This window comes from Entelurus aequoreus, linkage group LG01, assembly GCF_033978785.1.
Source record: "Entelurus aequoreus isolate RoL-2023_Sb linkage group LG01, RoL_Eaeq_v1.1, whole genome shotgun sequence".
NCBI lineage: Eukaryota > Metazoa > Chordata > Actinopteri > Syngnathiformes > Syngnathidae > Entelurus > Entelurus aequoreus.
The window spans coordinates 74,036,064-74,062,070 of NC_084731.1; the positions used below are offsets into that span (position 1 = coordinate 74,036,064).

Consider the following 26,007-nt stretch of genomic DNA (forward strand, 5'->3'; position numbering starts at 1 on the left):
TATATATATATATATATATATATATATATGTATATATATATATATATATATATATATATATATATATATATATATATATATATATATATATAACCAGCACCACCAGCACCCCCCGCAACCCCAAAAGGGACAAGCGGTAGAAAATGGTGGATGGTTGGATGGAAAATTAAAAAAGTACTTTTTTTATTTGGCAAATGTATTGAAAATAAAAAAATAAAATAAATCAATCCCATGTACAAAATTTAAAAAAGAAAAACTTCACATTGTAATTATGTGGTATTGTGTGTAGAATTCTAATGACAAAACTGATTTTTTTTTCCCTTTTGGAATAAGGCTGTAACATAACAAAATGTGGAAAAAGGGAAGCGCTGTGACTACTTTTTGGATGCAGTGTATTTGTGATAAGAATAGGCAAGCCCCCCATCTCTATTTCAATTAGGAAATAAAAAGTATGATATGCTGTAAATTCGGATGGTGTGATTCTCTGTATATATCAATTCTTAATATGGGAGTGTTGTTTTGTTATACCATTAATGACTTTTATTCTGTACTTATTTTTTATTGTATTATTATATTATTATAAATATATGTCATTCACTGTAATTATTGTTTATATCTTTAATTTTGAAAGTCAAGGTATTGTATACACTTTGTCAAACCATTGCAATACATTAATAAAAATAAAAAAGATTTAGGCGGCCTTTGTGAATCAATTGTATCGACACGAGCCTAAAAATTATCCATTCCAGGGTCAAACCGGCACAAAAATATGAGCTTTCAAAAAATTTTAAGCATCCTGCATGTGTAAAAGTGTAAAAATAAGCTAACCACTGGTAATAATAAGATGTAAAAACAATAAAACATTTACTGTCATTAATTGAATGTAGCATCCCTCATAAAAACAAACAACAACAAAAGTGTTTTGTAGATAGAAATTGACCTTCCCCTTTTTGGTTGACTTGTGAATATATCCTGAAATATTTATGATAGCTTGATTTTAAATCATAAATTGTTGACGTTGTAATGTAAAAAAACAAAACAAACAAAAAAACAGTGGAGTGTTATTAGCTTCTCTCATATAAGCAGGCTCCAAAACTAAAAGTCTTCTTTGATGTTTCTGTGTATGTGTTTATTTTGTAAAAAATAAAAATAAAAAATGCTTTAACAAAAAGTTTAGTTTTATTATCTTTTTACCCCATTTTATTTTTTTTAATTTTTTTTATTGAATGTGTCACAAATCGATAAAAAGTTAGCATCCTATGGGTCTTATGTTTTTGAGCAAGACAAAAGCATTGAAGCATCAGCGAGCATACACCGTACGGCCTAAGTTCCTACAGTGGCCTACAAATTGTATGTAGAATACAAATGAAGAACCAACAGGTGTAAAAGAAAGGGCATCTCTATCCTCCTTCAAAACCGCACTAAAAGAACACCTCCAGGCAACTTCAACCCTAAACTAACACCCTCCCTTCCTCATCATACCTCTTCGGATTGCAAATAATCAAATGTAAATAATCAAATGTAGACACTTTTTCTTATACTTTCTGATCTCTCTCTCTGTGTCCACTACTTGCTGTACATATCCTACCAAGTCAGTCCTACACTGTTCCAATGTCCATTTCCCTGATGATGCAAGTGTTGATGACTGAAGTGTTGATATCAACCAAACCTAACCCCCCCCCCCCCCCCCCCCCCCCCCATATCCCACACCCCGGATTGTAAATAATGTAAATAATTCAATGTATATACTCTGATGATTATCTTGTGTGATGACTGTCTTATGAAAATAGTATATATCTGTATTATGAAAATAGTATATATCTGTATTATGACCCCAACATAAACAAGTTGAAAAACTTATTCGGGTGTTACCATTTAGTGGTCAATTGTACGGAATATGTACTTCACTGTGCAATCTACTAATAAAAGTTTCAATCAATCAATCAAAACTTTGTGACAGGAAACTAGAATATAAATTAAAGAGCATTTCCTGCATTGCCACAAACCTCACATGTGTAAAGGCTGCCCTCTAGTGGTGAGATATTTTAATACACTCTGAGGAGTTGGGCGCCACTGAAGCAAGAACTGTCACTAAAATTTAAAAAAATGTGGGGAAGAAAAGTTTTCTGCTTTCTGATTATTTGTTTAAACAATGAAATTATTATTTGACAAGTTCCATTGACGAAGAAAACAACCTTGCAGAAAAAAACGACTTTATTTGCAGTAAACAACTGATTTTAAGAGAGACAAACAAAGTGTGATTTTTAATGTTAAAAAATAACACGATTGTGCAGCATTAAAGTGTAGAATATGACTCAGATTGTAGTGCAAAGCTTATTATTATCAAGTTGACTTATCATTATCTTCACAGTACATACAAGGTTATTTAAATTTCTGCTCAAAAGGACTGTTTTTTAAAGCCTTGTCTAAAGACGCCATTGTTGTTGTATTTATATACATATATTCTACATAATGTATTTCCAGTCCTCTTAATATGATTAGCATGTTCCAATAATATTTACGAAATATAATGATATAACTTCACGATATTAATGATTTATATTTATTAAGTACAATCTTAAACAATAACAAATAAATCAAATGTAAAATACTATTTATATATATATATATATATATATATATATATATATATATATATATATATATATATATATACATATATATATATATACATATATATATATATATATATATATATATATATATATATATATATATATATATATATATATATATATATATATATATATATATATATATATATATATATATTGTGCTTAAAAGTGATATCTAAATAACTGTTTTTAATACCTTGTCTAACAAATGCCGTTGTTGTGTTTATAGATATGTTTCATGCTGTGTTTCCGATCCACTTTACTTGTGTAGCATGTTCAAACAATTTTTTATAATAAAGATAATAATGCCTACAAAATATTTATAATAATTTGAAAATATTTATGTAAATTAAATTTAAAAAACGATAAAATTCTAATATTAAAAATGATTGAGAAAAAAAAATTACAATAAAAAATTTATATATATATATATATATATATATATATATATATATATATATATATATATATATATATATATATATATATATATATATATATATATATATATATATATATATGGTTCCCTCCGGGTACTCCGGCTTCCTCCCACCTCCAAAAACATGCACCTGGGGATAGGCTGATTGGCAACACTAAAATTGGCCCTAGTGTGTGAATGTGAGTGTGAATGTTGTCTGTCTATCTGTGTTGGCCCTGCGATGAGGTGGCGACTTGTCCAGGGTGTACCCCGCCTTCCGCCCGATTGTAGCTGAGATAGGCTCCAGCGCCCCCCCGCGACCCCGAAGGGAATAAGCGGTAGAAAATGGATGGATGGATGGATAAATATTCATCTCGAATTCGATTCAAATCGATTCTTAATTTTCAAAAGCTGATTAAAGAAAACATAATATATATTTATACACACAAATAAATATATATTTATATTTATATACATGTAAAAATGTGTGTGTGTGTGTGTGTGTGTGTGTGTATATATATTCATGTGTGTGTGTGTGTGTGTGTGTGTGTGTGTGTGTGTGTGTGTGTGTGTGTGTGTGTGTGTGTGTGTGTGTGTGTGTGTGTGTGTGTGTGTGTGTGTGTGTGTATATTTATTTATTTTTTTCAAATTTGATTCTTAATTTTCAAAAAGCTGGTTAAATACAAATAAAAAATCGAAACGTTTGGTGCTAAAAGTTTCACACAAAACAAAACAAAAAAAATGATGATAGCACAAATCACATCGGCTAATGCCTCGCATGAAAATATGAAAATAAACAGCGAAGACTTATATGGCAAAGCAACCAATTATTTGCAGCAGTGCCTACGAACCACCACTAGATGTCAGTGTCGCTCCACAAACCACTTCTGTCGTGTTCGTCTTCACATAGCCAACAGTTTTATTTTGCTTTCCCTTTTATTACACAGAAGCTCCTTGTAAGAATGTACCTGCGCGCCAGCTTAACCCCGGAACCGATTAAATGAGTTGACATAAAGTACTATGCTTGGGAATTTCACAACAACAAACACAGGAAAATAAACTACTCCGAATGAATTTCGCTTGAAATAATAAAGGAAGAAGGCAGAAGGTTGACAACATCAGTAGGTGGGCGGAGCTAACAGAGCGACCGCATGACCCCGTGTTCTGTTCAGGCACAGGAAGGAACACCGTGATCTCCTCAGATTAAACACGCTGAGTCATCAGTTTACTGTCAATCAGATTTCTCTGATGATGCAATTGTTGATGACTGAATTGATACCAACCAAACTTAACCCCCCCCCTCCATATCCCACACCCCGGATTGTAAACAATGTAAATAATTCAATGTATATACTCTGATGATTATCTTGTGTGATGACTGTATTATGAAAATAGTATATATCTGTATCATGAATCAATTTAAGTGGACCCCGACTTAAACAAGTTGAAAAACTTATTCGGGTGTCACCATTTAGTGGTCACTTGTACGGAATATGTACTTCACTGTGCAATCTACTAATAAAAGTTTCAATCAATCAATCAAAGATTCAACGCAAACAAAAACGCTCTTTTTCACTTGCAAACAAGATGCCTGAAGGTGTCAAATCAAGTCTATTTGAGATAGGCTCCGCGACCGCAAAAGGGGCAAGCGGTAGGAAATGGATGGATGGAACAATTATTTATTTGAACCTTTTTCTCATTTTATTACACCTGTTCGCCAATTTTATTACTATTTTTAGTAATATTCTGATAATATTTTAAAAACAATTTTGCAGTATTTGGACACCAGTCTTAATATTCGTGGCTAGGCTTCACTACACATCTTAAAATAAAGCCTGTATATGTCAAGTGTTCTTTAGCAACTATGCTAACCCGATGATGCGGCTGTTAAAAGTGTGATATATTTGTTTTTAAAGGCTTTGCTACACGTCTTAAAATAAAGCCTGGATTTCATGAATTATTTCATGATGTAGTTCAATATTTCACAATTGAATTAGTTATTTCTCAAATTAATACATTTCATCATAACTTTAATAATTATTTACGAAATTATAAAAATGTTTCATGTTTTAATTCATTTTTTAAATCATTTATTCAAAGATGGATTTCATTGCCTCATGATTTCCTAATTTATTTCACAATTTAATTAATTGTTTTTTCATTCAATTATTAATTTTATTGCTTCATCATTTCAATGATTATATAAATTTATTAATAAATTGATTTATTTATTCCATGACTTCATCAATTATTTCATCATTTACTCAATTATTGATTTGATTAGGATTACCGCAATAAATTATTTCATTGTTTTTTATTACTTTATTTAATACAAAATTAATATTCATGCATACCAATGTGGTCCAATTACTTTTGATGCACATATTAAATGCTGACGTAATTAAAAAAGAAAACTAGGCTTCACTACACATCTTCAAATGTAGCCTACATACGTTATGAGTTAGGAGCGGTACGTTTAGTTTTTCTCTAGCAAATATGCTAACACAATGATGCTGCTGGTGAAGTGTAAGTATTTTGTTTAAAAGGCTTTGCTACACTTCTTAAAATCAAGCCTGGAGCACTGTCAAAAAGCTAACTAATGTCAGTGTAAGGTTTGCACTTTGGCGCACGTAGCGACTGTGTTTTTTTTGTCTGACGTAAGTTATGTAATTACTTATTGTTTGAAGGTTTCGCTACACGTCATAAAATAAGCTCTCTTTAAGCCAGCTACAGACGTCAGAGCTGCCAGTTAAGCAAATAAGCTAACCTAGCATGATGTTGCTGGTAAAAAGCGAGTGTAATGTTAGCACTTTAGCGCACGTAGCTATGCTAATGTTGCTAAAACACGTGTCCTATGTGCCACTCCCTGCTGTTGTCGGAGATATTTGGCGTCTATTACAATGGACGTAGCATTAAAGCTGCAGAACAAAAATGGCTGACATAAATTATATAATTACTTAACGGGTATGATTTTTTTTTTCAAAAAGGCTTTGCTACACGTCTTAAAATAAGGCCCGGGGCTCAGCCAGCTCTCTAGCTACACACACCAGAGTTGTAAATTAAGCTAAGAAGCTAAACTAGCATGATGTTGCTGTTAAAAAGTGTAATGTTAGCACTTTAGCGCACGTTGCTATGCTAATGTTGCTAAAGATTGTTCGGGCTATTTTTCAGGACGACTAAAAAGGTCCTAAAAGTGGGCAAAAGAAGGAAAGGTGAGTCTATCGCTGCGTGTCCAGCGTGGGCGGTGCATAAACGGGAACCTGCTGGTCGACGAGCGGCGGCCGACCTCTGATGGCGTCCGCCAACTTCTCTGCGATCATGACGGTGGGAGCGTTGAGGTTCCCGCTGACGATGCTGGGCATAATGGAGGCGTCCACCACGCGCAGACCCTCCACGCCCAGCACACGCGCCTGGGGGTCCACCACCGCCGTGGGGTCAGAGGGCGCGCCCATCTTGCACGTGCAGGATGGGTGGTACGCGCTGTCCGCCTTGCGCCGCACGAAGGCGTCGATGTCGGCATCCGACCGGACCGCCGCACCGGGCTGGACCTCGGCACCGCGGAACGGGTCGAAGGCCTTCTGGGCAAAAATCTCCCGGGAGAGTTTGACGCATTGTCGGAACTCCTGGACGTCGACGTCTGCCGGGAGGAGAGCGCGGGAATCAAACAGGAGGACTTGACGTGCGAGCGGACGAGGGCGTACCCGTGGACAGATAGTTGGGCTGCAGGACGGGGTGGTCCAGGGGGTTGGTGGTCTTCAGCTTCATCCAGCCCACACTGGTGCTCCTCATGGGCCCCACGTGGACCTGCAACATCAGCAAAGTACAGTAGGAGTCTACCACAGCAGGAATCTACCACAGTAGCTGTCTGCTACAGTGTCTACCAGAGTAGGAGTCTACTACAGAGTCTACCAGAGTAGGAGTCTACCGCAGTCGGAGTCTACCGCAGTCGGAGTCTACTACAGTCAGAGTCTACCACAGTAGGAGTCTACCACAGTCGGAGTCTACCACAGTAGCTGTCTGCTACAGTGTCTACCAGAGTAGGAGTCTACTGCAGAGTCTACCAGAGTAGGAGTCTACCGCAGTAGGAGTCTACCACAGTCAGAGTCTACCACAGTAAGAGTCTACTACAGTAAGAATCTACCACAGTAAGAGTCTACCAGAGTCGACCACAGTAGGAGTCTACCAAAATATAGCACAGTCAAAGTCTACCACAGTAGGAGTCTACCAAAGTCTAGTACAGTTGGGGTCTACTACAGTAGGAGTCTACCACAGGAGGGTCTACCACAGTCAGAGTCTACAACAGTAGCTGTCTGCTACAGTGTCTACCAGAGTAGGAGTCTACCACAGTCGGCGTCTACCACAGTCAGAGTCTACCACAGTCAGAGTCTGCCAAAGTCTACCACAGTAGCAGTCTACCAAAATCTAACACGGTCGGAGTCTACCACAGTAGGAGTCTACCAAAGTCTAGCACAGTTGGGGTCTACCACAGTCGGAGTCTACCACAGTCAGAGTCTACCACAGCAAGAGTCTACTACAGTAAGAGTCTACCACAGTAAGAGTCTACCATAGTCTACCACAGTAGCAGTCTACCAAAATCTAGCACAGTCGGAGTCTACCACATTAGGAGTCTACCAAAGTCTAGCACAGCTGGGGTCTACTACAGTAGGAGTCTATCACAGTCTACCCCAGTAGGAGTCCACCAGAGTTTACTACAGTAGGAGTCTACCACAGTCTACTACAGTAGGAGTCCACCACAGTCTACTACAGTAAGAGTCTACCACAGTTATAGTCTACCACAGTAGGAGACTACCAGAGTCTACTACAGTAAGAGTCTAGTACAGCAGGAGTTTACTACAGTAAAATTAGAAGTTCTACAGGAGTCTACTACAGTAATAATATAGTACAGTAGGAGCCTACTACAGTAAGAGTAGCACAGTACGAGTCTACTCCAGTAGGAGTCTAACAGGAGTCTACTACAGAAGGAGTCTAGTACAGTAAGAGTTTACTACAGTAAAAGTCTACTCCAGTATGAGTCTTACAGGAGTATACCACAGTAGGAGTCTACTACAGTTGCTATGCTGCGGCTCACTAATGCTCTTGGGAGTGTAGAGCGATTTGGCAAAAAACACCCGTCATTTCTGTCAATTTCATGGCTGGCTCAAAGCGTGAACACTCTGTGATCACATACGACCGACAGACAATTCTGGATGTGGATGAATCGGGTCGTTATAGACTGAAAGATGCATGTACGGTGGACCTCCTCGCTAGCATGGGAATACTTCGCGGGCTACATCGAGCGGCCTTTGTAGCAGCAGAGTCAAGTGCTAGCGGTGACCGCCAATGGAGACGACGTAAGCGGTGTGAGCGGAAGCAGAAGCGGGGATGCCGAGCGGGGCTAACAACAAAGAGAAAAGCTAACCAAAGAAGCGTGGAGTCTCCGGGTAAGAAGCCATTTAAACTAGAACTAGCCGGCGTCAGGCTGGATAATCCCTGCACACATAGCAATTCTCTTAGAATAAAACACAACTCACATAATGTTTTTTCTTTTGTGACCGTGTCAGAGGCAGACATACATTGTACTGAGGTAGCTAACTATGAGGTAGCAAACAATCTGAATATCCCCGTCGTATCAATTCCTAGATATGGTCGAAACTATTTAAAGTGCAATACGCATAATAAACGCAACATTATTAATATTGCTACTTCGGATAATTTCAAGAAACAATCCTCAAAACAGCCCACTACCTATAATATGGGCTTTTTAAACATAAGATCATTATCTTCCAAAACGTTATTAGTTAATGAAGTCATTAGAGACAACAAACTTGACGTCGTTGGTCTCGCCGAGACCTGGCTCAAACCAGACGATTTTTTTGCGCTAAATGAGGCATCTCCTCCTAACTATACCAATACACATGTTGCCCGACCTCTTAAAAGGGGAGGGGGTGTCGCACTAATATACAATGAAAACTATAATCTTACACCTAACCTAAATAATAAATATAACTCGTTTGAGGTGCTCACTTTGAGGTTTGTCACACCGCTGCCTCTCCACCTGGCTGTTATCTACCGCCCCCCTGGGCCCTATTCGGACTTCATCAGTGAATTCTCAGAGTTTGTTGCTGATCTAGTGACGCACGCCGACAATATAATCATAATGGGGGACTTTAATATCCATATGAATACCCCATCGGACCCTCCATGCGTGGCGCTCCAGACTATAATTGATAGCTGTGGTCTTACACGAATAATAAATGAACCCACGCATCGCAACGGTAATACGATAGATCTAGTGCTTGTCAGGGGTGTCACCACCTCTAAAGTTACGATACTCCCGTACACTAAAGTAATGTCCGATCATTACCTTATAAAATTCGAAGTTCTGACTCATTGTCAACAAACTAATAATAATAATAATAACTACTATAGCAGCTGCAACATTAATGCTGCCACAACGACGACTCTTACTGACCTACTGCCTTCGGTAATGGCACCATTCCCAAATTATGTGGGCTCTATTGATAACCTCACTAACAACTTTAATGACGCCCTGCGCGACACCATTGATAGTGTAGCACCGCTAAAGCTAAAAGGGCCCCTAAAAGGCGTACCCCATGGTTTACAGAAGAAACTAAAGCCCAGAAATTATCATGTAGAAAGCTGGAACGCAAATGGCGTGCGACTAAACTTGAGGTTTTCCATCAAGCATGGTGTGATAGTTTAATAACTTATAAACGCATGCTTACCTCAGCTAAAGCTAAATATTACTCAAATCTCATCCACCTCAACAAAAATGATCCTAAATTTCTGTTTAGTACAGTAGCATCACTAACCCAACAAGGGACTCCTCCCAGTAGCTCCACCCAGTCAGCAGATGATTTTATGAATTTCTTTAATAAGAAAATTGAAGTCATTAGAAAAGAGATTAAAGACAATGCATCTCAGCTACAACTGGGTTCTATTAACACAAATACGACTGTATATACGACGGACACCACCCTCCAAAATAGTTTCTCTCTCTTTGATGAAATAACATTGGAGGAATTGTCAAAATGTGTAAATGGGACAAAACAAACAACATGTTTACTTGACCCAATTCCTGGGAAACTTATCAAGGAGCTTTTTGTATTATTAGGTCCATCAGTGTTAAATATTATAAACTTATCACTTTCCTCTGGCACTGTTCCCCTAGCATTCAAAAAAGCGGTTATTCATCCTCTACTCAAAAGACCTAACCTCGATCCTGATCTCCTGGTAAACTACCGGCCGGTGTCCCACCTTCCGTTTATCTCGAAAATCCTCGAAAAAATTGTCGCACAGCAGCTAAATGAACACTTAGCGTCTAACAATCTCTGTGAACCTTTTCAGTTCGGTTTCAGGGCAAATCACTCTACGGAGACAGCCCTCGCAAAAATGACTAATGATCTATTGCTAACGATAGATTCTGATGCTTCATCTATGTTGCTGCTTCTTGATCTTAGTGCCGCTTTCGATACTGTTGATCATAATATTTTATTAGAGCGTATCAAAACGCGTATTGGGATGTCAGACTTAGCCTTGTCTTGGTTTAACTCTTATCTTACTGACAGGATGCAGTGTGTCTCCCATAACAATGTGACCTCGGACTATGTTAAGGTAACGTGCGGAGTTCCCCAGGGTTTGGTTCTTGGCCCTGCACTCTTTAGTATTTACATGCTGCCGCTAGGTGACATCATACGCAAGTACGGTGTTAGCTTTCACTGTTATGCGGATGACACCCAACTCTACATGCCCCTAAAGCTGACCAACACGCCGGATTGTAGTCAGCTGGAGGCGTGTCTTAATGAAATTAAACAATGGATGTCCGCTAACTTTTTGCAACTCAACTCTAAGAAAACGGAAATGCTGATTATCGGTCCTGCTAGACACCAACATCTATTTAATAATACCACCTTAACATTTGACAACCAAACAATTAAACAAGGCGACTCGGTAAAGAATCTGGGTATTATCTTCGACCCAACTCTCTCGTTTGAGTCACACATTAAGAGTGTTACTAAAACGGCCTTCTTTCATCTCCGTAATATCGCTAAAATTCGTTCCATTTTGTCCACAAGCGATGCTGAGATCATTATCCATGCGTTCGTTACATCTCGTCTCGATTACTGTAACGTTTTATTTTCGGGCCTCCCTATGTCTAGCATTAAAAGATTACAGATGGTACAAAATGCGGCTGCTAGACTTTTGACAAAAACAAGAAAGTTTGATCATATTACGCCTATACTGGCTCACTTGCACTGGCTTCCTGTGCACCTAAGATGCAACTTTAAGGTTTTACTACTTACGTATAAAATACTACACGGTCAAGCTCCTGCCTATCTTGCCGATTGTATTGTACCATATGTCCCGGCAAGAAATCTGCGTTCAAAGAACTCCGGCTTATTAGTGATTCCCAGAGCCCAAAAAAAGTCTGCGGGCTATAGAGCGTTTTCTATTCGGGCTCCAATACTATGGAATGCCCTCCCGGTAAAAGTTAGAGATGCTACCTCAGTAGAAGCATTTAAGTCTCATCTTAAAACTCATTTGTATACTCTAGCCTTTAAATAGACTCCCTTTTTAGACCAGTTGATCTGCCATTTCTTTTCTTTTCTTTTCTACTCTGCTCCCAACCCGGGGTGGACCGCTAGCCTGTTCATCGGATGGGGACATCTCTACGCTGCTGACCCGTCTCCGCTCGGGATGGTTCCTGCTGGCCCACTATGGACTGGACTTTCGCTGATGTATTGGACTTTCACAATATTATGTCAGACCCACTCGACATCCATTGCTTTCGGTCTCCCCTAGAGGGGGGGGGGGGGGGGGGGGGTTACCCACATATGCGGTCCTCTCCAAGGTTTCTCATAGTCATTCACATTGACGTCCCACTGGGGTGAGTTTTCCTTGCCCGTATGTGGGCTCTGTACCGAGGATGTCGTTGTGGCTTGTACAGCCCTTTGAGACACTTGTGATTTAGGGCTATATAAATAAACATTGATTGATTGATTGATTGATTGAGTCTCCTACAGTAGGAGTCTAGTATGGTAGGAATCTACCACAGTAGGAGTCTACTACAGTAAGAGCCTAGTACAGTAGGAGTTTACTACAGTTGGCGTCTAGTACAGTAGAAGTCTACTACAGTAGGAGTCTACTACAGCAGGAGTTTACCACAGTAGGTGTCTACTGCAGTAGGAGTCTACCACAGTGGGGGTCTACCAGAGTAGGGGTCTACTACAGTAGGAGTTTACCACAGTACGGGTCTACCACAGTAGGGGTCTACTACGGTAGGAGTCTACCACAGTAGGGGTCAACTACAGTAGGAGTCTACTACAGTAAGTCTTACTTATTTCACAATTGAATTAATTATTTCTCAATTTAGTCAATTATGTCATAATTTTAATAATTATTTACATTTTTTAAATTATGTTTTTATTTTCTTATACAACTAATTATTTAATCATTAATTAAATTATTGATTTCATTGCATCATGATTTCAATGATTATTTCATGATTACATTACTCATTTACTAAATTATTTATTTGAACATTTATTTAATCATTTATCCACTTATTGTTTTCATTGCGTCATGATTTCATAAATTTTTTCATAATGTATTTAATTATTCACCAATTATATTAAGTATTTCTCAATGTAATTAATAACGTCATGGTTTTATTATCATTTATTAGCCTGATTTATTCATGAAAAATGTCATTCCTAATTTCGGGACACGAACGTTAGCAACGCCTCACAGCAACATCATGCTAGGTTAGCTCATTTGTTGAACTTACAGTGCTAGGGTCTATAGCTGCAAGAGCTCCAGGATTTATTTTAATACATGTAGTGAAGCCTTTTTGGACAAAACTCTACGGGTGACGTGACACTAGGAATTATGTCCTCCATGTTGGAGGTGAGTTGGAAACTAACGTGACCTCTCACGCTCTACAGCAGGGGTCACCAACGTGGTGCCCGCGGGCACCAGGTCGCCCGTAAGGACCAGATGAGTCGCCCGCGGGCCTGTTCTAAAAAAAATAATAATAATAATTTTAAAAAATAAATAAATAAATAAAAAAAATTTTTTTTTTTTTTTTAAATTAAATCTACATAGAAAAAACACAATATACACTTTCAATCAGTGCATCAACCCAAACAACCTCCCCCATGCACACTCATCCACACTCACTCACACAAAAGGGGTTATTTCTTTCTGCTACCAATATTCTGGTTCTCACAACATAGACAACACATCTGCAAGGGACACAGTCCCTGAACACAACATAGACAACACATCTGCAAGGGACACAGTCCCTGAAGCACACATGATTGTATAGGCTGCTGGTCCACTAACATTTTCATTAATTACTATTTTTTATGTAATTATTTTTATATTGTTTTACTTTCTTTTTTATCCAAGAAAATGTTTTTTATTTATTTATCTTATTTTATTTTATTTTTTAAAAAAGGGCCTTATCTTCAACAGACCAGGTTGTCAATGAAATTAGATTTGTTTAAAGGGTTTTTTAAACCAGGCCCAGTCCAGATAATGTCCAAGTCGGACTCAGCAACACACACCTTCATTCATGTACACAGAAAAAAATTAGGGAACACAACAGATTGCATATAATTTATAAACAAAATTACATTTTCAAAATAAGCATTTATGTACAGTCCAGATTATGTCCAGGTCACTCAAATGAGGGAACACAACAACAGATATCATATAATCTATAAACATAATTATACTTTCAAAATAAGCCTTTGAGGACTTCTCATCTTTTTTTTAATGTTTTTTGGCATCATTATCGTTTTCAACCATGTAACTTTCTAAAGTTAGAAAATACTGAATAAATGTTTTAAAGAGAGTAATACTAAGTGAATATCTGTTTTTGGCCTTAAAAATAAACCTTTTACTGAGTACTATAATTAAATTGACTAAATCATGATTGTCAATGAACTCTCCTAAAATAACAGAAACCACATTAAGCTTCATAAACAAACCAATCCTTAAACATATTTTTTCAACTTCCACCCAAAACAAAGACACAATATGACAATACCAAAACAAATGCAGGGTGGATTCAGGCTCCTGACAACAAAATCGGCAATCCTCTGACTCTGTCATATTCCATAATTTTAACATTTTCCCTGTGGGTAAGAAGTTATAAATAATTTTAATTTGAAAATAACGATTTTGCACATCGATAGTGGTTTTATGGATTAGTTTGAATATGGCATCCCATGGCAACGGGCAGTCAAAAAAGTCCTCCCATTTTCCATTTGTGTTGTATGAGGCAGCCTTCAAAGATTTCTTTATGAAATAAAAATTAGATATTTTTCTATTTATTTTAGTTCCTTTTTGCCAACTACAATTTCTTATTAGAGGTTTACAAACTAATAATTTAGTAGTTCCATAATTAATTATTTGTTTCCATCTTTTCCCAATTACTCCAGTTAGTTGATAAAATGAAAAGCTTGAGCAAGCATCACCATACATAGCTCTAAATTCATCATACTTCATAATTTTACCATTCTCATTGATAATATCATTGACAAAAATGATTCCTCTTTCAAACATATTTTTCCAAAAGAAAGGCTTTCCATCTATTACAATATTAGAGTTCATCCATATTAACTGCTGCAAAATATCGTCTCTTTTTTCTGGCACATAAAATTGAAAACACCACTATGAGTGGATTGTTTCCTTTATGAACCCCGCCATGTTTCCCAGCAGACTCTCTGGGAGGGGATCACTTGTAAAAAAGGATACAATTTCTTTTGATACAGTACATGTTTTTTGTCCAACAGGACATTTGTGTACCACTCAATGTTTAAATACATCTTTGGAACAATTGATGCTTTTAAAGACAGACACATAGCTTCAAGGTTGAGAAGTTTCAGGCCCCCATATTCATACTCTTTGTACAAAACCTTTCTTTTAATCTTTTCTGGTTTGCCGTTCCAGACAAAATCGAAGACCCTCCGCTCATAAATCTTAAAAAAGTTTTGTGATGGAGCTGGTAATGACAAAAACTAATAAATAAATTGAGGAATAATTAACAAGTTGGCAATAGACATTTTACCATACAAGGTTAGGGATTTCCCTTTCCATAATTGCATACTTTTGTCCAGCTTTCTTAGTCGATTATCATAATTTACTGAGCCTAGATCTTCCAGATTTTCTGGGACAACAACACCAAGTATGTTAACTGGTCCATCTGTCCACAAAACAGTCACTTTGCATTCCATTCGAAAGGACGTTCCCTTTAGATTTCCGATCCTTAACATTTTACATTTATCATAATTAAGCTTAAGGCCAGATTGCTGTGAAAATATGTCCAAAGGATTAAGAAGGTTCCGCAAACAATGAGGACAAATCTTATCTTTGTGAATCAGCCTTTTCTGACATGAACTTCATCAAGAACAAACACAGAACACGCCTCACTGATGCACATCTGCAAGACTCACTCAGAGTTGCAGTGTCAAGTTATACACCAGAGTACAACACACTAGTTAACAGCATGCAATGCCAGGCTTCCCACTAACTGACAAAGAAACAGATAACAGATTTGGTGTCCAGTTCAAAGTGTGACATGATTTAAAAATTTGAGAGTTTACTTTTGTATTTTACATGAGTTATTATTTGTACAAACATGGTGCAAAGTAATTCATGATTTGTTAAAAAATGTTAGTGGCTAGCTAGTTAAAATGGGATATTGTGATTTCACAAGACTGTCTTAGAAGTGATCATTTGAAAATGTTCAATTTGAAAAATGTGCACTTAGAGAAAATATAAAAATAAAGTGTTGCATATTGGTATTTATCTGTTTCTATATATATTTATTGTGAGAAATCATTAAGATGATCAGTGTTTCCACAAAGATAAATATCATTAATTATTAATATTAACAGAGTTAAAGGTAAATTGAGCAAATTGGCTACTTCTGGCAATTTATTTAAGTGTGTATCTAACTGGTAGCCCTTCGCATTAATCAGTACCCAAGAAGTAGCCCTTGGTTTCAAAAAGGTTGGTGACCCCTGCTCTACAGAGACAAGAGAACCTCCTGCAGGTCATAAAAATCTATTTCTGCAAATAAAACCACAATGGAGGTTTTGTTTGGTGTCCTTCGCAAGAAGAAGAAACTGATGACTTTACGACCGATGACATCATCAGGACCTTCTCAGGAACTTCCTGCCTGCTGTTGTTTTGCGTAAACATCGGAAAACAAGCGTTGGCGGTGGTGGTTTTCCTTTAATGACACGTGAGTGTGATTGGACTGTGTGTGTGTGTGTGTGTGTGTTATCTGGACAATCATCCACCCCCACACATACACACACACACACACACACACTTCCCTTTACGACATCACCAATTGCATCAGGCCCACAAATGAAAGTCAGACTCACCTGGTAGGCTTCTATCTTGGAGGCCACGCGGCCGTGGTCGACCACCTGCGAGGGCAAGAAGTGAAACTGGATGTCGGGATGCGGGACGCCCGGCCGACTGCGGATGAAGCCCCCGCTCTCCAGGTGGGCCGTGGCTCCGTAACCTTGGAGACGACACGGCGACAGCAGTGAGGCACAAGTCAAACGCTGAATTGAGTCGGCGTTCAAAAATCAATGACCTGAGTACGAAATGCAAAAGTCTACCAGTTCATTGCTTGATGTGGTGGGCCAGATAAAAATGATTTGTTAAAAAGAAGTGGCTACCCATGTACTGTAAATGATATGGCGGACCACGTTAAAATGATGGGATGGGCAGTTTTAAATTTATGGGACGGGCAACATTGAAATGATGTGGCGGACAACGATTAAGTGAAGTGGCAGGCCACAACAAAATGATGTGATGGTCCGCTTTAAATTTATGGGACAGGCAACATTGACATGATGTGGCGGACCACGATTAAATGAACTGGCGGGCCACGACAAAATGAAGTGGTGGACACCGATTAAGTGACGTGGCGGACCACTTTAAATGAAGTGGCCCACAACTTTGATGCAACTTTGACTGTCAATACTGTCCCACTTACACATCTGTCAAAATACTAATGAATCAAAAGCAACGTATGATGTATTGACCTAGTTAGGCTCCATTTAATTCATATTAAATATTCAACTTTGTCAAATGTTTTGGTGAAAATATTGCATATTTTTATTTTTGCCACAAAAATGTTTATTTGTTTTTTAAACTAAAAATGTTATGGCAACGGATTGATCTGAAGTTGATCTATAGATATTTAAGTATTGAAAATGTAAAAAAAAATATCAATATATGACTTATTTGCAATACTTGTAGGGACCTTTTGGGTCCGTGAGATCTTTAGATAAAAATAATAATAATAATGAGTTAAAAGCAATGTTGTTATGAATTATTTACCTATTTAATTCTCCAATGATTTCACATCAAATGTTCCATTTTGAAAAATGCTTTTGGGAAAATATTTGCATATTTCTGTTTTTGCCATAAAAACCAGGGTTTTTCTTTGGGGAAAAAAAGGCCATGAGATATTTAAGTGTTGAAAGTAAAACAAATATCAATATATTATTTATTTTTAACACTTTAATGACTGAGACCTGTTTAGGGCCCTGGGACCTTTAACAGTCACCAAAACTGATGGGGGTTTTGAAAATGAAAAATATGCTTTTAATTCGCTTTTAATTTTTCAGTGGAAAAAGTTTGGACACCCCTGCTGTGTTACCTGTGAAGACGGAGAGCCACTCCAGGCCTATTTTGAGCATGTGCCAAGGTTTCTGGGCCTTGTAGAGCGTGATGGGCTGCGTGCACCCCTGCTGGACGTAAAGCTCCAGGTGGTCCTGCAGGTTACTGCCCACACCTGCAAGGTTCACACGGGGTCAAGACCTCCTCCTGACTCCTTGTTGTCTACCAAATCACCTGGCAAGTGTTGGACCACGGGGATGCCGAGTGGCTCCAGGTCATCCGCGTTCCCCACGCCGGACAGCATGAGGAGCTGCGGCGAGTTGATGGCGCCGCCGCTAAGGATCACCTCTTTATCGACAAACACCTGCAGAGCACCTTTGTGAAGGGCACTCACGTCCAAGGCGATTTTTATTTATACCCTTTTTACCCGTTTTGTCTCTCCTTTCTGCATGTATTCCACGCCCACCGCTCGCCGGCCGTCAAACAGGATCTTGGTGGCCAGGCAGCGCACCTCCGCCTTCAGGTTGGGTCGCCCCAGGACCGGCCTCAGGTAGGCGCTGGCTGTGCTCCATCGCTTACCTGCAAAGTTGTTACAACAATTAGACCATGTTGAAACATTCTGTTCATCATTTTATTTATATATGGAAAACTTTTGTTATTGTTTGCAAATATTAGCTCATTTGGAGTTTGATGCCTGCAACGTGTTTCAAAAAAGCTGGCACAAGTGGCAAAAAAGACTGAGAAAGTTGAGGAATGCTCATCAAACACTTTTTTGGAACATCCCACAGGTGAACAGTCTAATTGGGAACAGGTGGGTGCCATGATTGGGTATAAAAGCAGCTTCCATGAAATGCTCAGTCATTCACAAACAAGGATGGGGCGAGGGTCACCACTTTGTCAACAAATGCCTGAGCAAATTATTTAAGAGCAACATTTCTCAACCAGCTATTGTAAGGAATTTAGGGATTTCACCATATAAGGTCCATAATATCATCAAAAGGTTCAGAGAATCTGGAGAAATCACTGCACGTAAGCGGCTAAGCCCGTGACCTTGGTTCCCTCAGGCGGTACTGCATCCAAAAGCGACATCAGTGTGTAAAGGATATCACCACATGGAACACTTCAGAAAACCACTGTCAGTAACTACAGTTGGTCGCTACATCTGTAAGTGCAAGTTAAAACGCTACTATGCAAAGCGAAAGCCATTTATCAACAACACCCAGAAACGCTTCACTGGGCCCAAGTTCATCTAAGATGGACTGATGCAAAGTGGAAAAGTGTTCTGTGGTCTGACGAGTCCACATTTCACATCGTTTTTGAACAAAGAACAAAGAGGAAAGGAACCATCTGGACTGTTCTAGGCGCAAAGTTGAAAAGCCAGCATCTGTGATGGTATGGGGGTGTATTAGTGCCCAAGGCATGGGTAACTTGCACATTTATGAAGGCACCATTAATGCTGAAAGGTACATACAGGTTTTGGAGCAACATATGTTGCCATCAAAGCAACGTTATCATGGACGCCCCTGCTTATTTCTGCAAGACAATGCCAAGCAAAGAGTGCGGGTACTAGACTGGCTTGCCTGTAGTCCAGACCTGTCTCCCATTGAAAATGTGTGGCGCATTATGAAGTCTAAAACACCACAATGGAGACCCCGGACTGTTGAGGAAAGGCCATGTAACAAAGTGGTAAAAATGCCCCTTTGACAACTTTTTTGCAATGTGTTGCTGCCATAAAATTTTAAGTTAATGATTATTTGCAAAAAAAAATTAAGTTTCTCAGTTGGAACATTAAATATATTGTCTTTGTAGTCTATTCAATTGAATATAAGTTGAAAACGATTTGCAAATCATTGTATTCTGTTTTTATTTACCATTCACACAACGTGCCAACTTCACTGGTTTTTGGGTTTGTATATGTATTTAATTGTTTACAGTGGGGATAATATTCATATTTAATAAGTAAAAAATAATTAAAAAGCATTAACAAAATAAAATATACGGAGCCCCTAAAGGGACATGGGAATTTTTTTTTTTTTAGACATGTATCTCGTGGCCACGAGAAACTTTTTATAAAAAAAATTTAAAAAAAAAAAAGTTTTGTTTTTTTTGTTTTTTTTTACTAATGTGCATTACATATATCAACATCAACTACCTACTGTACTGTTTACTTGTTGAAATACCCTTTTTAGAACAAATATCTACCCATATAATTTATATGTGTATATATAATATATAATATATATATATATATATATATATATATATATATATATATATATATATATATATATATATATATATATATATATATATAATATATATATATATATATATATATATATATATATATATATATATATATATATATATATATATTATATTATATATATATATATATATATATATATATATATATATTATATATATATATATATATATATATATATATATATATATATATATTTTATATATATATATATATATATATATATATATATATATATATATATATATATATATATATATATATATATATACACATATATATATATGTGTGTGTGTATCTATATATATATATATATATATATATATATATATATATATATATATATATATATATATATATATATATATATATATATATATATATATATATATATATATACACATACATATTATGTATAAGCATGTATATATATACTCTACCGTTTAAAAGTTTGGGGTCACATTGAAATGTCCTTATTTTTGAAGGAAAAGCACTGTACTTTTCAATGAAGATAACTTTCAACTAGTCTTAACTTTAAAGAAATTCACTCTATACATTGCTAATGTGGGAAATGACTATTCTAGCTGCAAATGTCTAGTTTTTGGTGCAATATCTACATAGGTGTATAGAGGCCCATTTCCAGCAACTATCACTCCAGTGTTCTAATGGTACAATGTGTTTGACAATGTGTTTGCTCATTGGCTCAGAAGGCTAATTGATGATTAGAAAACCCTTGTGCAATCATGTTCACACATCTGAAAACAGTTTAGCTCGTTACAGAAGCTACAAAACTGACCTTCCTTTGAGCAGATTGGGTTTCTGGAGCATCACATTTGTGTGGTCAATTAAACGCTCAAAATGGCCAGAAAAAGAGAACTTTCATCTGAAACTCGACAGTCTATTCTCGTTGTTAGAAATGAAGGCTATTCTACAAAATTTTTTGGGTGACCCCAAACTTTTGAACGGTAGTGTATATATATATTATATATTACTGTAACTTGTTCTTAAAAATAGTAGTTATTTTGTATGTCAAATTTAGTGTTTGTGTGTATATATGTATACTGTATATATGTATGTGTGTTTCTTCCTATACAGTATACATGTATATGTGTGTGTGTGCGTGTATATACTGTGTGTATATATATATATATATATATATATATATATATATATATATATATATATATATATATATATATATATATATATATATATATATATATATATATATTATATACACATATAAATTATATGGGTAGATATTTGCTCTAAAAAGGGTATTTCAACAAGTAAACAGTACAGTAGGTAGTTGATGTTGATATATGTAATGCACACAAGGGTATTCTAGTCAGATGCGCGTGTGTAAATATGCGATGTGTAAATATCAAAATATTACGTACGTCGAATCACTTTTTGTCAGCCAATATTACATTTAATGACAATTTTACATAAATGAATACATCCAAACACGTTGTACATATTTATTATTTGCAGGAAGAAATAACAGTTACAATTGTGTGTGTATCTTCCAAGCAAGAAAGAAGTTTGATCACATCAACATCGGACTAACTGGCACACTCCGCTTCGCTGCAGGTCCGCAAGCCACGCCCACCCCCACAGCCACGCCCACCCCCCACAGCCACGCCCACCCCCCCACAGCCACGCCCACCCCCCCACAGCCACAGAAGAGGAAAACTGTCCTTTCCCGGGCATGATAAAGTCTTAAATAATGTCAAACACGTAGCGTTACAATAACCAGGAAGATAAAGTGTTTGTCTCACACCTACTAATCAAGCATTCACATTTTGCCACAACACACATGGGGGAAAGTCCTAATTGGAAATACAGCCATATTAACTCCTAAACTGCCATTTTAACACACACCAAACCATCAGCACGCATCCAATGCTTTCTCGTGGCCACAAGAAACTTTTTATTAAAAAAAAATTAAAAAAAATAAAAATTCATATTTTATTTATTTATTAATTTTTTTTATAAAAAGTTTCTCGTGGCCACGAGAAACTTTCTCGTGGCCACGAGATACTTTCTCGTGCGCACGAGATACATGTCTAAAAAAAAAAAATTCCCATGTACCTTTAGGGGCTCCGTAAAAATATAATGATTTGATATTTATTGGTTTTTATTTTATTTTATTTAGTTTTCTTTCATTTAATTTAACTTTATTTTATTTCATTGTATTTTACTTTATTTTATTGATATTTCAGGCTAAAATATATGTATTTAATTGTTTACAGTGGGTAAAATGCTCATATTTAATAAGTGAAAATTAGTTAAAAAGCTTGAATATAATACAATTATTTGATATTTATTGTTTTTTTTATTTTATTTTGTTTTATTCTATTTTATTTCATTGCATTTTATTTTACTTTATTTTATTGATATTTCAGACTAAAATATATGTATTTAATTGTTTACAGTAGAGAAAATATTCATATTTAATAAGTGAAAAATGATGAAAAAGCTTGAATAAAATAAAATACAATTATTTGATATTTATTGTTTTTTTCAATTTTATTTTATTTAATTTCCTTTTATTTGATTTTATTTCATTTTATTTGATTTTATTGATATTTAAGGCTTAAATATATGTATTTAATTGTTTACAGTGGAGAATATATTTAAATTAAGTGAATAATTAAAAACTTGAATACAATTAAATACATTTATTTCATATTTATTGTTTATTCAATTCTATTTTGTTTTATTTTATTTCATTTCATTTCAATTCATTTTATTTTACTTTATTTTATGATATTTCAGGCTACAATATATGTATTTAATTGTTTACAGTGGGGAAAATATTCATATTTAATAAGTGAAAAATAATTAAAATGCTTCAATAAAATAAAATACAATTATTTGCTAAGTATTGTTTATTCATTTTTTTTTGTTTTGTTTTATTTTATTTCCTTTCATTTTATTCATATTTCAAACTAAAATATATATATTTAATTGTTTACAGTGGAGAAAATATTCATATTAAGTGAAAAATAATCAAAAACTTGAATAAGATCAAATATAATTATTTGATTAAAAAAATAAATTCTGTTTTATTTTGTTTTATTTCATTTCATTTCATTTTACTTTATTTTACTGATATTAAATATTTTTGTAGCAGTTTGGGGAAGATGACATTTTCTATTTTAAATTTGACTAAAATAGTGCATGACATTTGAACAGGTGCTGCTGACAATTGCTGGTTCTTCTCATCGCTGAACAATAATAAAAGTGTGTATTTTGTAAAAGAAAAAAAAAAGTTTTTCTAATAAAAAAAATTACGACGCTTCGACAAAATATAAAATATTTTGAAATGTATGATTTTTGAAGGTGGGAATAAAAGTACAGTGCTTATTGTAATTTTTTAGACATCTTTACTTCCCTGCATAATAAACATTGCCCCGTAAAAGAATATTTTATAAAAGGAAAAAATAAAAATAGCCCTTGGATCACAAATGGGATAATTAATGCTTGTAAAAAGAAAAACAATCTCTACAAACTTTTCATCAAAATAAAAACAAAAGAAGTCGAACAACGATACAAGAAGTACAAAAATAAAATAATATAAAAGGAACTTGGGATGTTTTGAATAGTCTAATAAAACAAGGATATTCCAAGTTGACATATTGGGACGGCGTGGCGTAGTGGGTAGAGCAACCGTGCCAGAAACCTGAGGGTTGCAAGTTCGCTCCCCGCCTCTTACCATCCAAAAATCGCTGCCGTTTTGTCCTTGGGCAGGACAATTCACCCTTTGCCCCCGGTGCCGCTCACACCGGTGAAATGAATGATGAATGATAGGTGGTGGTCGGAGGGGCCGTAGGCGCAAATTGCAGCCCCGCTTCCGTCAGTCTACCCCAGGGCAGCTGTGGCTACGTGAGTAGCTTACCACCACCAGGTGTGAATGATTGATGGGTTCAGAAAAACATGTAAAGCGACTTTGGGTACTTAGAAAAGCGCTATATAAATCCCAGGTATTATTATTATTATTATTATTATATCCTGATTACTTTATTGATGAAAACGGTGAAGATTATGATATGAGTAATGTAGTAAACAAGTTCAATAGTTTTTTTGTAAATGTTGGACCTAAATTGGCTGTTGATATCCCAGACAATGGAGTTACAAAATCAACTATTGAACAGAATTCTTCGTCATTCTTCCTCTCAGCTACAAATGAGCAGGAAGTGACAAACATTGTGCGGAAGTGTAAAAGTAAGTGCTCCACTGACTGCCATGATATCAACATGATATTGGTTCAAAAGGTTATCCTGAATATTGTAAAACCTTTAACTTATATATGTAATTTATCATTCCAGACTGGCTGCTTTCCAAGTCAAATGAAAATTGCTAAAGTAACTCCGCTCTTCAAAAGTGACAGCAAACACGCTTTCACCAATTACAGACCAATCTCTCTTTTGCCTCAGTTCTCAAAAATCTTAGAGAAACTATTTAACTCTCGACTTGAATCTTTTCTTGAGAAGCATCATATAATCAATGACAGTCAGTATGGCTTTAGGTCCAAAAGAACAACTTCAATGGCAATAACTGAAGCTATTGAGGAAATTATTAATGCACTGGAGCATAAAAGATATGCAGTTGGTATTTTTATTGACCTAAAGAAAGCCTTTGATACCATTAATCATTCAATTCTACTAGATAAAATGGGAAGATATGGAATTAGGGGGCTGGCTGGTGACTGGTTAAAAAGTTATTTAACAGGGAGGGTACAGTTTGTTAAAATGGGTCAATTTTTATCTGATACTCTTGGCATTGCTTGTGGTGTCCCCCAAGGGTCCGTGTTGGGGCCAAAACTGTTTAATGTATATATTAATGATATGTTTAATACATCCAAAATACTGAAATTTATACTTTTTGCAGACGACACAAATTTATTCTACAGTAGTGATGACTATAATGAGCTCATAAATACAGTAAACACAGAACTAAACATAGTAAAAAAATGGATGGACACAAATAAATTATCTTTGAATATAAATAAAACTAAGATAGTGATGTTTGGAAATTGCAACATAACGTCTGAACAAAAAATAAGTATTGATGGTACCCAAATTGAAATCGTAAATGAGAATACATTTTTGGGAGTAATAATTGATAGTAAACTATCATGGAAACCTCATGTCAGACACATTAAAACAAAAATTTCCAAAAGCCTCTCAATTATAAACAAAGCAAAACTATACCTCAATGAAAATGCACTCCGTACTCTATACTGCACCTTGGTACTGCCATACCTTACATACTGTGTTGAAGTATGGGGGAATACTTACCAAAACACAATTCATCCTCTGATCATATTACAGAAAAGAGCAGTGCGGATCATTCACAACGTTGGTTATTTAGAACATACTCATAATCTGTTTATGCAATCAAAGTTGCTCAAATTTGATGACCTTGTTAAATATAATACATTAATAATCTTATATAAAGCTTTTAACAAATTATTGCCGCCTAATCAACAACGTTTTTTTATAAGACGAGTGCAAGCTCATAACTTGAGAGGCTTTGGATATTTCTTATTGCCGAGAGCTCAAACCACTCGTAAACGTTTTTGTGTGTCTGTATGCGGAGTAAAACTATGGAACAAACTGGACTTACAACACAAGCAATGCCAAACTATTAATCAATTTAAACTATTATACAAACATGGGGTCTGGTTCAAATATAGAGATGAAGGTCTTTAATTTGACCTGCTGCTATACTCTGTCTCAAAGTGTTCACATGTGCTCAATGTTTCCTTACCATTATTGCTATGTTGTCTATTACCATTATTGCTATGTTGTCTATTACCATTATTGCTATGATGTCTATTACCATTGTTGGTATATTCATTATTCCTACATTGTTGATACAAATGATTGTTACAGTGTAATAATTATTGTTACCTGTGGTAATGCCACTATGATACAACATTTGTATTATAATCCTTGAACAAAGTGAGAGTGAAACTCATGTGAATAATCACTGAATGGAGAACT

The 26,007-nt window shown here is 36.0% G+C and overlaps 1 protein-coding gene across 1 annotated transcript in view; it reads right to left on the reverse strand.

Annotated features, from left to right (window-relative positions):
- Positions 1-3,744: 3,744 nt before the first annotated feature.
- chdh (choline dehydrogenase) overlaps positions 3,745-26,007 on the reverse strand; it is a 34,661-nt gene continuing 12,398 nt past the window's right edge. Inside the window, exons 5-10 of the mRNA XM_062057886.1 lie at positions 18,155-18,306; positions 17,962-18,091; positions 17,768-17,902; positions 16,476-16,618; positions 6,756-6,858; positions 3,745-6,691 (exon numbers count right to left, since the gene is read on the reverse strand). Of these exons, the coding sequence (XP_061913870.1) occupies positions 6,273-6,691; positions 6,756-6,858; positions 16,476-16,618; positions 17,768-17,902; positions 17,962-18,091; positions 18,155-18,306 (1,082 nt within the window). The 3' untranslated portion in view covers positions 3,745-6,272. The remainder of the gene's footprint in view (positions 6,692-6,755; positions 6,859-16,475; positions 16,619-17,767; positions 17,903-17,961; positions 18,092-18,154; positions 18,307-26,007) is intronic.